Source organism: Apium graveolens, chromosome 1 (genome assembly GCF_009905375.1).
Source record: "Apium graveolens cultivar Ventura chromosome 1, ASM990537v1, whole genome shotgun sequence".
Taxonomy (NCBI): Eukaryota; Viridiplantae; Streptophyta; class Magnoliopsida; order Apiales; family Apiaceae; genus Apium; species Apium graveolens.
This window is the reverse complement of record NC_133647.1, coordinates 190,280,757-190,294,105: the sequence shown is the minus strand read 5'-3', so window position 1 is coordinate 190,294,105 and position 13,349 is coordinate 190,280,757. Positions and strand designations below refer to the sequence as shown.

The following is a 13,349-nucleotide window of genomic DNA, read 5'->3' as shown; positions in this document are numbered from 1 at the left end:
TTTTAACTTGGACTCGGTAACTTGAATCGGCTCAGATATAGTTTGTATATATTCAAATAATAAATTATTAATAATCACTTTAATATTTTTATTAGTTCATTTTTTCATAATTTAATTAATTTACAAATTTTGTTTATTTTTTCTAAATTGAACACTTGGTTTTTTCGTAAAAAACCATCAAAAATTGTTATTATGATATATTTATCTCCGATTTCTCACATTTTCATAAACACCATTTAAAAACTTATAATTTACATAAAATAAATTTAACTAAAACTTCAAAACATAATAAATTTTCGACATCGACAGTTAAAAAAATAATATATAATTCTATAGTTATGAATATCTCAATAATTTAATATAAAACTGGATATATATTTCTAAAACTCGTCTTGAAAAATAAAATGATATAGATTATGAAACAATTGTAGAATGTGAGTGTGCTTATATCGTAGGTAAAACTAGTATTTGACCTCGATACAGTTTGTAAAATTTTAAATTATACCTTAATATTGACAGATTAAAAAATATATGCGAACTATTAGTGAATAACTCAAACTCAGCTTAATTTCGATTAAGCGTTTGTGAACAAATACATATTTGATTGGAGCTCAATTTATTTATAAATAAACTAATTTTGGACATGATTTATTCTCAAGTCCGGCTCGGCAGAGTTGGTTAGAAGCTCTACTCTCCTCTACAAATTCTCTCTCGCCCACAAATTTTTCTACATCCCCTGGACAAAAAACCAATAATTTATTCGCAATTCTTCAAATTTCCAAACATAAAAAATCACGCAAAAAATAATAAAAGAGGCAGTCTCCTCTTAAAAAATCAATCTCGATAACGACGGGCACAACTTGACTCCGAGCTTCGTCCTTATCTCCCGGTCCCACACTCGTAATTTCCCTTCATTACAAGGGTTATTCTCGGTACAACATTAAACACAAACATAAATAACCCCGCTATTCCTCCGTAACATCGTCCTTAAACTCAATCTCAACCGTTGATCTCAATTTAAAAAAAAATTATACACACAACAAAAAAATATATATACACAACCAAACCCTAGCTTCTTTCTCTCCTTGAAGAATATAAATTTGCGTTTCAATTCAAATCCCCACACAAAGTTTTCATCTTTGAGGTATATACATACAGATACATACAGATTATTGTATGGAGAATAAGAGGGTGTTTGTGAAATGGAGAGAGGTGTTTGTGTTGAGTGAAAGAGGGAGAAAAGAGGTGAGATATTACTTGAAAACACGAGATGGGGGTTCAGATCTGGTGGTTGTGGGCAAAGAAAAGAGGGATTTGAAGGTGTATAGGTATAATATTAGAGATAAATCTTTGGTGGGTCATGGAGATTTCAAGCTTAAATCAAGAAAAGATGTTATTCTGTGGTTAAATTCTGTTATTTCAGGTGATTTTCTTGGCCATTTTTTGTTTTTATTTGTTTTTTAATGTAAAGATTGTGTCTTTTTTGGGTTTGGGTAGGTGGGTTGAGTTTTTGTTTGTTTAATTTTGGTGTAAAGATTGTGTCTTTGTTGGTTTTGGTTAGGTGGGTTGTGTTTTTGCTTGTTTAGTCTTGGTTTTGTAATGTAAAGATTGTATCTTTGTGATTTTTGTTTGGGTTTTGGTGTTTAGGTATGTTAATTATGCTTAATTTTTGTGTATTTGGGTTCTTTGGTCTGGGTATTGTGAATAAATTTGATTTGGGTATGTTGTTTTTGTTTTTTTTGATGTAAAGATTGCAGTTTTGCATTTTTTGATTAGGTTATTTGCTTCTTTGTTCATCTATTTTTGGTCTTCTGATAGAAAGATTGTATCTTTAGAATTTTTGATTTTGTTCTATTTTCTTTGTTCATCAATCTTGATTTTGTGCTGTTTTTTAAAATTTTAAATTTTGTTACTTGTTTCTTTGTTCATCGAATTTTGATCTTGTGATGAAGAGATTGCAATTTTTGAATATGTTATTCATCTCTTTGTTCATTTGATTTTGATTTTGTGATATAAAGATTGTCTTTGTAACTTTTAGTAGATTATTGCCTGGGACTATTTTTCTTAGACAAAATTTGTAATTCCGCTGTGGAAGGGGTGTTTTCAAGCAAAGAGGTTCTCAGAATTTCATTTAAAACTTTCTTCTGTATAAATTACATTTATTTTTCTATCTAGTATGTACCTATCTCCGTATATTATTATAATAATATGGGTGTCCCTTAATTGTGTTTTTGATTGGTCTGTATTCGTTTGAATTATTCACCTTTGTTGAATTTTTAGTGGAATTAGAAACAATTCGGGTTATCTTAATTCTAAAATCTTAAGAGAAAGAAGTTTATTTTGGTTCTGAAAGAAAGAATTTTAATTACTCTTACTCCCCTTCCACCTTTAAAAATGTGCCAATTTTGAGTTAAACTCCTTTTGTTATTGAAAACTAACAATGATCTGGGCTGCAGGATTTCTAGAATCAAATTCCAAGAGTTCGTTGAGAGCCTCGGAATTCATATGCACTCGGTCTAGGTTAAGATCTACAAAATTCTATATGGATGCTTGATCTTGCACAAAATTCCCAGTATTGCCTATAAATCTTGTTCAATGTATTGACACATAGAAGTAGTTTTGCTTATTGGTATGTTATAATTTGTTACTAATTTTGCTCTTTGTCCTATTGTTGGTACCAATATTTTTTGTTATCATTACTTGCAGTATATTGTTTTTATTTCTTGTAGTTTGTGTTAAAAATTGATGTGTATTTAGTTGTTAAAATTGCATGGCCGTTGCCTATCCTCCCTTCCTGTTTGCACACTACTATGTTTTTAGTCTAGCTAGTGTGCTCTCTCATATTTACTAATTGTTGGTTTATTTGTGGTGTCAGATTCAGCCTCACATACTCATCAGCCTCCACTGTCTGTTGGTGTGGTTGGGGAGCTTACCAATGATTGCCAGATAAATTCAGGAACAAAGGTAAGGTTCATTCTAATATTGTCTAATTTGTTTCTTGTAGTCAGACTGTTGGAATCAAAGGTTCTTTTATCAGACTTATGGCATCTGAACTTATCATTGCTTTTTAAAAAAAATTCTTCAGGATTGTGAACTGCGGAAGCCAGGGAAGCAAGCTACAGAAGTTGTATGGATAGGTTCTCCCACAATTTTTAAGAAGAAGAGGAAGCATTATCAATCGTTTCAGTGTAACGGTGTTAAAATATCGGTGCGTATTTCTGTTTTGTTTTAATTAGCATTGCTTTAATGTTCTCTCTGACAGGGATATTTCTTCCACCGGGATTGAAGCTAATGCGTCTTTTCTTCTTTCCAGGTCCATGACTTTGTTTATGTATTAGCGGAGGAAGATAAACCGCTTGTTGCCTACTTGGATGATATGTATGAAGACTCCAGAGGCAACAAAATGGTTGTGGTACGGTGGTTTCACAAAATTGATGAGGTTGATATTGCTTTACCTGAGACTTATAATTATAATGACAGGGAGATTTTCTTTTCTCTTTGTCTTCAAGATCTAAACATTGAGTGCGTTGATGGATTGGCATCGGTCCTCAGCCCCCAGCACTATCAAAAATATCTGAGAGAAGCCAGGCACATACCTTTTGAGCCATTCGTTTGTGGCATGCAATTTGAAAATGACAATGTCAAACCATTTGACATTACTCAAGTTAAAGGCTACAATGGACAGAAGATATTTGAATACATGCTTTGGACATCTCCATCTAGTAATGCCAAGAATTTTTTTGCCGAAGATGGTCTAAAAGTGGATGTAGATTGTAATGATACAATCACTGTGAAACCGAAGAAGAGGCTTAGGCTTTCTAATAATTATGGTGCATGTTTACAGCCGGCCAACAAGTCCCAACTACCATATGATCCAACTCGTATGGTCCCCAAATTGAAAGGCAGTTCAACTGATAATTTAGGCGGGCCTCAACTGACCTTGTTAAAAGAATCTGTGGCTGCTGTTTCTTTAGCCACCAATGAGGTGGTTATGCCCAACTCACTGGCTTTAACTACTGGTGATCATATTGAAGTGCTTTGTCAGGATAGTGGCATCAGAGGATGCTGGTTTAGGGCACTAATTATTAAGAAAAAATTAGACAAAGTAAAAGTAAAGTATCTAGATCTCAAGGACGCTGCAGATGAAAGCAATAATTTAGAGGTAAATGCTGACCAGACTTGATATCATCTTTGGAAGATTTTCTAAATTTTTAAAAAAAACCACATTATTAGTTTTTGGTTGACAATAAACTGAATTTCTGTTTTTTTTCCTGTGAAGGAATGGATTTTAGCTTCAAGGATTGCTGTCCCTGACGAATGGGGCTTGCGGATTTCCAAAAGGACAACTGTTCGGCCAGCACCAGTGCTAAATAAAGATGGCGATGCTTTGACCGTGAAAAATGGTAGTGTTGTGGATGCGTGGTGGCATGATGGTTGGTGGGAAGGAATCGTAATTCGGAAAGAATCGGAAGATAGTATCCATGTTTATTTTCCAGGTTTGCATTGCTTCTATTTTGTCATGTATTTTTAATCAAATTTAAACTAAAAAAGTAAATGCCAGAGATGCTTAATGTTTTCTTTTTACTTGCTACAGAGGAAAAATGTGAATCTGTTTTTTGTCAGAAAGAACTCAGACCTTCTCAAGAATGGTTGCGAAGTGGATGGAAAGAGATGGAAGATAGACAAGATCTTTTGACTAAAATATTGTCAAAACTAGATAAGAAGCTTGAAACTGTTAGACCCTGCCGATCTGTAGTATGTAATGACCAACTGCATGGTTTTGATCAGGAAGGTAATTTATTAAACAGCAGTAACTCAGATGATAAATTTGTAGTGCGGGACATTGTGAAAGATGATTTACTGGCAAAATTGAAATGGAAGACTTCAAGGAAGAGAAAACGCAGTCTGAATCCTTCTCAGAAGCAATGTAGAAGTGAGAATAAAAACAAAAGTCAGATCAGAGCTTTTGGAACTCGCACCTGGGAGAAGTTTTACATTCCCTCATCTGCAAAAGTTGATCATGAGAACTGCAAGTACACCAGGGAATCTGCCTTCGGTTCCACAGTTGTGTCTCCTCTATCGAACTTGGTTTTGTCGAGGTGATGGATTCAAGTGATGTTTATTTATTCTCAAATATACACATGCCTGTTTTGGCTTTAGGTTTAGGTTAGTTGACTATAGAAGCCGATCTGAATTTTTTTTAGTTTTTTAGCAGTTTGCAAGTCTTTAACTCCTTGTATTCGTTCTCATAGCCACAGCTAACATTCAGAGGTTTTACTGTTACACACTGAAAGTTTCCTTTGTAAATATTGTTAAATCTGTACAAACTTACAACTGATAGCACTGTGAGAGGCAGTAATTTTGATGCAGTATAACGACAGTGTTTCGACTCCAACTTCTGGTACACGGTATTTGACCCTAACAATCAGCTATTTGTTTTGTTGTGATTGTCGTTTTTTTAATCTCTCTTTACATTCTGCAATGCTGGAAAATTTGTCTACTATGTGCTGTAAAGAATTTTAGATACAGTATTTGCTCTTAAGAACCACAAGTTGTATCACCAAACGTATTAAGTGGATATCTTCATCCGGAAAATTTGATGGAGAGTTATAGAACCTGTTATGGTCGATCAAGTTCCCACATGAGAGCCCCTGTCTTTTGGGAAGAGTAACTTTTATGTTTCTATGAGTTTTGGCATTAAGAAATTGTTTGTTTGAGAGATTATTGTGCTCGATGCATTAGGTAGTTAGGCATAAACTTTAGTTTGCTTGTTAGGTTCATATCAAACTTGTAATGGCATGTAACAGACAGTTTCAACTTTCAACCTCATTACATTGTTTGATTTGTTTCTGCAAAGAAGGGAATTCTAAATGAAAAGTAGGTAGGGTATGGAGGTTGTCCTGGGCTATCAATGGATGGTTTGATTTGTTTCTGCACAGAAGAGAATTCTAAATGAAAAGTAGGTAGGGTATGGAGGCTGTCCTGGGTTATCAATGGATGGTTTAGAGAACTTTTTTTTTTCCTTTTGGCACTTGTCTGTTTGAACATCCTTTTCAATTTCCTGAATATAGATAGATATATGTAATTGAGCTTGGTATGATATTCCTCGAGGGTTTTATGATATTTCTCGATGGTTCTTATCTGAAAATATCCTTAAAAGTGTGGGAGCATCCATTGGGAGATATGTAAAATCTGATCCAAGGAATTTGATATTTCGTGGAAATCCCATGTAAGAGTCAGAGTAGCCATCAATGTAGAGAAACCAACAAAGCGAAGGATGAAAATAAAAAGAGACGGGGCGGAGTGAAGTTGGATAAATTTCAAATATAAGAGACTTAATACTTTCTGCTTTGTATGTGGAAACATTGGTCACTCTGAACGGGATTGCAATATTATATATGCAAATCCGGATAAGATGGTTGCTCGTGCATATGGAACTTGGTTACGTGCACGAACGAGAAATGCAAATATGAATACTGGGTCAAGATGGCTTCGAAACTTGAATGATGGTAACAATGCCTGGGCATCGAACAACAAGAGTTCGGGATCAACATCCGTCGGGAAAGATGGGGAAGAAGAACGGTATGCAGCGAGATTCATGGAGGTTGATGGAATTGTTAGCGAAATTAGTGGTGATGTGGATGGGGTTAAGGTTATATCACGAATATCACGGAAAGTTGATACAGGGAATCAAATTGAAAATCAGTTGGAGAATTTTATGGGAGGAAAAAGTGGAGTTAAGGAAGTAGATGTTACAGATTCAAAAAGAAAACGTGTGGAGGAAGTATTAGACAGAGAAATTAAAGGAGGTAATGATATTCAAATTTTGGAGGATAATTCAAAAAATGGATCAAAAAACGGATAAGTGGTGGGTTCTGGACTCCAGACCCACCAGACATTATGAGTCTTATATCTTGGAACTGTCGTGGGCTGGCCCAACCACAAACAGTTCGTTTCCTAAAGGAAATTAATAAGAAAATGAGGCCCAATATTATTTTTTATGTGTAACGTTAGTTAAAAAAGAGAAAATTGAATTTTTTTGTAAAGGGTTAGGTTTTGCTAATTATCATGTAGTAGATGCGCTTGGCCATGGAGGGGGTTTGGCCCTGATTTGGAAGAATGAGGGTGGTGGTGGTGTGGTGATAAAATCAAATACAATGAATTATATTGATTTCGAAGTGTTCAATGAACAGGTGGGTAGATGGAGGTATATCAGATTCTATGGCTATCCTGAAAGAGGTAGAAATGCGGAATCATGGAATTTGTTAAGAGATTTAGCTCAAAGATCCCTCCTTCCGTGGTGTATAATTGGGGATTTTAACAATATGGTAAGTTTGGATGAGAAGAAATGGGCCCGTCAACAACCGAGGTATTTACTTGAAGGCTTTAATCAGGTGATAATGGAGTGTGGATTATCAGATTTGGGTTTTGTAGGGGAAAAGTATACATGGGAGAGGTCTAAGGGGAGTGACGGGTGGATTCAAGAACGTTTAGATAGAGGACTGGCAAACAAAGATTGGAAAGCTTGGTTTCCCTCAGCTGAGGTTCGGGTCATTGAAGTTTCAACTTCGGACCATCTACCTTTGTGTGTTTGTCTGAATAAGCAGGTATATAAACCAAGGGAGAGAAGATTTCAGTTTGAAAATAGTTGGATTAAAGAAAACAGGTGCCGAAATATTATTCAAAATTGTTGGAACATGGAAGGAATGGATGACATTGTGAAGAAGATGGTGAAATGTTGTGCTAAATTAGAAGAATGGGGGGGGGGGCTTGTTAAAGGAATTGAGAGCGAAGTTAGAAAATTGTAGGAGAAATATGAAGAAATATCGATCAAGAAGAGACTCTAATGGGGTTTTGAACTATAACATAGTCCGTTGGGATTACTTGTGTCTCTTAGAAAAGCAGAAAATTTACTGGAAGCAAAGGGCAAAGCAGTTTTGGTTAAGGGAAGGAGATAAAAACACTCGATTTTTTCATAAGTTCGCATCGACTAGAAAGGAGAATAACAACATAAAAAAAATTAAAGATGCACAGGGGGAGTGAAAAGAAACTGATGTGAAGATACATGAGGTAATTACAAAATATTTTGGGAATCTTTTTAAATCAGGTTGGGCTGAGGAAGGATTGAGGGAAAGGGAGAAGATTTGTATGGTTTTTGAGGAGCAGAAAATAAGTTCATGATTCCGGTGGAAAATGAAGAAGTTAAGCAGACTGGTTTCACGATGTACCCAGAGAAGTCCCCGGGGGTAGACGGTTTAAATCCGGCTTTTTTCCAGAGTCCAGACGTATTGGGATATTGTGGAGAAGGATATGGTTGGATTTTTGTAGGAATTTTGTTGAAACAGGAGAGCTCCTCAGAGATTTAAACCAAAATCTTATTTGTTTAAGTTAAGAATCCGAAGCAAATGTCAGACTTACGCCCGATTTCCTTATGCAATGTGCTTATGAGGATTTTGTCGAAAGTAATGACTAATAGATTAAAACCATGCCTGAAGAGTATTGTTACTGAAAACCAGAGTGCCTTTATAAAAGGGCGACTTTTAACGGATAATGCTTTGATAGCATTTGAGATAAATCATTTAATCCAAAGGAAAACTCAAGGAAAAACAGGTATTGCTGGATTGAAGGTTGATGTGTCGAAGGCCTATGATAGGCTAGAATGGAGTTTTATGGAAAGTATGTTGAATAAATTTGGTTTTCATACCAATTGGATTAGTAGGATAATGACCTGTGTTACTACGGTTTCCTACAGTTTTTTGCATAATGGAGAAGTGTTTGGGGATATTAAGCCTAAGAGAGGAATTCGACAGGGGGATCCCATTTCCCCTGATCTGTATATTCTGTACGCGGAGGGATTATCAGCAATTATTGGGAGTTATGAGGCAAATGGGTTGCTACATGGTTGCAAGATTGCGCGAGGAGCGCTAAGTGTGTCCCATCTCTTGCATGCTGATGACTACTATTTCTTTTTCAGGGCAACAAGTTCAGAGGATGGTTGTATGAAATCGATTCTAAACAGGTACGAGCAAATCTCAGGACAGGCTATTAACTATGATAAGTCAAATATTGTTTTTAGCCCAAATACAAGCCTCACCGATAGAACGATGATTTGTGCAAGTTTGGGTGTTGGGGAAGCTAGTAAACTAGAAAAGTATCTGGGAATGCCTATGAGTGTTGGGAGAAATAAGGTTGAGGTTTTTGGTTTCTTGATGGACCGTGTGAGGCAGAAGTTACAAGGTTGGGTAAAAAAGGACATTTCAAAGGCTGGTAAAATTACGTTGTTAAAATCTGCTGCTCAAACAATTCCAAATTTTTGGATGTCCATGTTTTTAATTCCAGAGGGTATTTGTGAAGCTATAGAAAGAATAATGAATGGATTTTGGTGGGGTAGGGAGTCGAATGGGAAGGGAATAAGATGAATGACGTGGGATAAACTTTGTATTCCGAAAGCCAGTGGAGGTTTAGGAATGAAGAGCCTGTGTAGTTTCAATGTTGCTATGATAGCTAAATAGGGTTGGCATATTTTGAATAACGTGAATCCTATGGTGTCTGCGATAATGAAGGCTCGTTATTATCCTAAAAACGGATTTTCTAAATGCAGAGTTAGGAGTCAACCCCAGTTTTGTGTGGTGTAGTATCGTAAGTGCCCAGGAGGTGATTAAGGTGAATGCCGCCGGAAGATTGGAAATGGTAAAAATTCGGAGGTTTGGAATGCTCAGTGGTTGCCAGACCTTGAGAATGGGTATATGACTACGGAAAAGCCTGTACAACTGCAGCATATCACAGTTGCAAGTCTCATGGGTATAAATAGTAAGGAATGAGATGTTAAGGTTTTCGGGACATTTGTAATGAAAGAGATTCAGAGCTTATTAGTCGAATTCCAATTCCAGCGGTTAAGAAGGAAGACTCATGGTTCTGGCTTAGAGAAGAGAATGGAGTATATACTGTTAAAAGTTGCTATAGGTGGTTGAAAGGGGAGTGTGTTATTAGTCATGAAAGGTTCTGGAAACGATTGTGGTCCTTGAAGGTGCCTGGTAAAGTTAGTAGTTTTTTATGGCGAGTGTGTCGAGGATGCTTGCCCACGGTTCATGCTTTGGTTATGAAACAAGTTGCTGAGAGTGAAGGTTATCCCTGGTGCCTTAATGGAGTTGAGTCTGATTGGCATGCTTTATTTGGATGTGATTTTTCCAGGACTGTGTGGCAGAACTCGGATGTTAAACATTTGGTTCAGTTTGCTCCGGAGGAATCTGTGTTTGAAGTGCTATGTAGATGTTTTGCTATGGGATCATTAGAACATTGTGTTTTAATTGGTATGATGTGTTGGAGCATTTGGAATAGGAGGAATAAGTGGGTGTGGGAGAAGGTGAATGGTTCGGTATTTGGAGTTATGGCTGCAGCTAGAAATCTGTTAAATGATCGGAAAGACGCGCAAGGAGGTGGTAAGCATTGTTCCAATCAAAAGAGTAAGGCTGAGAGGATATGGAGTAAACTTGCAGCTGGGTGGTTCAAAATAAATAGTGATGCTACTGGAATATTAAATAGAGGAGTAGGAATCGGGTGTGTTATTCGTGACTTGCATGGAAGATTTGTGGGTGCTTGTTGTCAGAGTATAAAGGGAAGTTGGACCCCGAGGGAAGCTGAGGCCATTAGTCTCAAGGAAGCTCTGTCGTGGGTCAAGGAAATGGGGCTGAAGCAGTGTGTATTTGAGACGGATTCGAAGGTTTTAACTTTGGCGTGTAATGGTAAAACAGGAGAGTCCTATATTCATACTATTGTCTTTGATTGTATTCAGTATTTTAAGCACTTTGATCATGTGCTAGTAGAGTTTGTGTATCGGTCTGCGAATTGTGTGGCATATGAGGTAGCAAGAGTCGCGCATTCTATGACAGGCCTTGGCGAGTGACATGTCACTCACCCGGAGTTTATTAATCATGTACTCGAAAGAGATATCGTTTAAGCAATGCAAGTACGATTGATTCAAAAAAATGTAATTGAGCTTGGTGCCAGATTTACATGAGAGTATGAATTCAAAACCTTACATTCTTTAGTAAAAATCAGTTTAGTTGTGTCAAAAGTTTTCAATTTCATAGTTATTATAAAAAAATTGTTTTATAATTTCATTTTTTTATTAGCAAAAGTGTATGAGTATACTATATATCAATCAGGGATAAAAAATTATTAGACTATCAAATAATAAATAAACCATTATTAATTTATTATTTTAAATGGACAAGATTTTAATTGTAATCCTATCTGGACTTTAAATTTTTATAATCCAATCCTCAATATTTTAAAAATTCTCTCTCTGCAACAAACTAAAAACTAAAATAACTTAAGTTTCCCATGGCAACCTACGATCACAAACCTTCACGCACTAAACACATTTGCAACTCTAACTACGAAACGCAAAATCTTTCTAAACGTCATAAACGTCACCACCACCATTATAACCACCGCTCCAAGAATCGCGAAATCAAGAACGTGCGTTAGGCCATGTTCCTCGACAAACTAATGCATGTGTTATTGTTTCCAACGGTTATAAGCAGTAACTAGATTATGATAGAGAAGAAGACGAGATTCTCGATGTTGGAGTCGATAACAATGTGAATTCTGATTGTTCTGATCACGCAACAGTACGTTTCCTTGTACATTGTAGTAATTTAGTTCACTTTTGCGATTTTAAATTTTGGTTTTAAATTTTTGATTTTGGTTGTTGTAGGTTTATACTGCTTAAACTTTGAAATTTGAGGATTTGGATATTTTAGTCACTAAATTTGTGGTAACTGAAGTCGATATGTATATGAATTTCAATTGTTCCGGCCACAGTACAATGCCTATTATTATACATTGTGTTAACCTAGTTTATTTGTGTGACTTCAATTTTAGTTGTAGGTTATGAGTGTACTGTTTTAATGTCTTGGTTCAGTTTTTGCTTTAATTTTTATAATCATGTATTATGAAACCTGTAGGTTTTATATTGTTTATACCAAAAAACGTGGATTTAAGCAAGATAATTATTTGGCAATTATAAAGAAATAAAACAGGAGTTTGGGAATTTTGTTTTTCTTTGTAAGTTTTTTCAGGCCAAGTAACTCTAGGCATCCCATGAAGACTCTTGATGGCTTTCAATTATTCGTAAGAACTGGTTTACTACTTTTCTCAGTTAAATAAATATTTTGTTAGCATTTTTTTTTCTGTGTGGAGTTTTTAGTTTAATGATTTTCTTTTGTATTGTATATCAGGAAAAAGTTAGCGTTCAAGTAGAAGACCAGAATGATAAAGTTGGTAATGGTTTAATGTGTTGAAAGATGCTAAGAGTGATGTTAGTTTTAGGGTTAGTGTTGTACCTGTTCGAAAAGGAGAAAGTAGCTTGAATACTAACATATGTGATGGGGTTGAATTGCAAATGAATTCGAGGGTGGAAAATCATGTCAATGGTTTTAGGGCGCACCAACATGAAATCTGGGGCTCTAGATTGAATAAGCAGACTCTCGAGACTTCTGAATGTAATAAAAATAAGAATTTGGAGGAGCGAGATAGGGAGATGGAGAGAAAGAGTAGCAGGGGTAAGGAGATGGCGAGATAGAGGGACAGAGATAGGGACAGGGTGAGAGAGCGGGATAGGATAAGAGAGAGGGACGGGGTGAGATACAAGGAGATGAGGGATAAGAAGAGACCCAGGGACACCAATAGGGAGGAAGATGGTGTTAGAAATAGTTGCCACTGTATATATTAAGATGTAAATACTACTGGTGATCTAGATAAGCATTCTGATAACAAGCATTAAAGATTGCTAGATAAAGAGTATAAGCAAAGATCAAGAACAAATGAGAAAGAACAAATTAATAGCTATGAAACCAGTAACTTAGAAATAGACGCTCAGAGGATATGCAGGCGCGCTTTTTTAAAGCATGGTGTTATTTAATATCAGGTTGAAATATCATGAGTACTTGCATAATAATTTGTATATTGCAGAAACGAAGTTGAATTGGAAGATCTCCAAGAAACGGTTTGTAGCGTTGAACAAGTGGAGGAAGATCTCAATAGAATTAAAGAGGAGAGTAGACGACGGAGGCAAGCTATTCTTGACAAATATAAAGCTTAGAAAGCGCAACAGAAGCATGAGCTGAAGTCAGAGGAGACATGTGATACTTTTTTCCTTTTCTAGAAAGTTATAATTCGATAACTATGCTTGTTCTTTACATTAGGTAGTGCATGTTTCAATGGTTTTATTTATAGCTGGGAAACTGGAGAATTAGCCTTGTCCGCTCTCATTTTATACTATAATTAGCCTTATTTATAGCCGGGAAATTGGATAATTAGCCTTATTTGCTTTGAAGTATGAGCTA

At 35.9% G+C, this 13,349-nt stretch overlaps 1 protein-coding gene across 1 annotated transcript; it reads left to right on the top strand.

Annotated features, from left to right (window-relative positions):
* Positions 1-924: 924 nt before the first annotated feature.
* On the top strand, positions 925-5,307 carry LOC141674024 (uncharacterized). Its single transcript, XM_074480752.1, has 6 exons — positions 925-1,423; positions 2,876-2,964; positions 3,086-3,208; positions 3,314-4,162; positions 4,280-4,496; positions 4,595-5,307. The coding sequence occupies exons 1-6, from the start codon at positions 1,177-1,179 to the stop codon at positions 5,101-5,103; spliced, it is 2,034 nt and encodes a 677-aa protein (XP_074336853.1). The 5' UTR covers positions 925-1,176; the 3' UTR covers positions 5,104-5,307.
* The last annotated feature ends 8,042 nt before the right edge of the window (positions 5,308-13,349 follow it).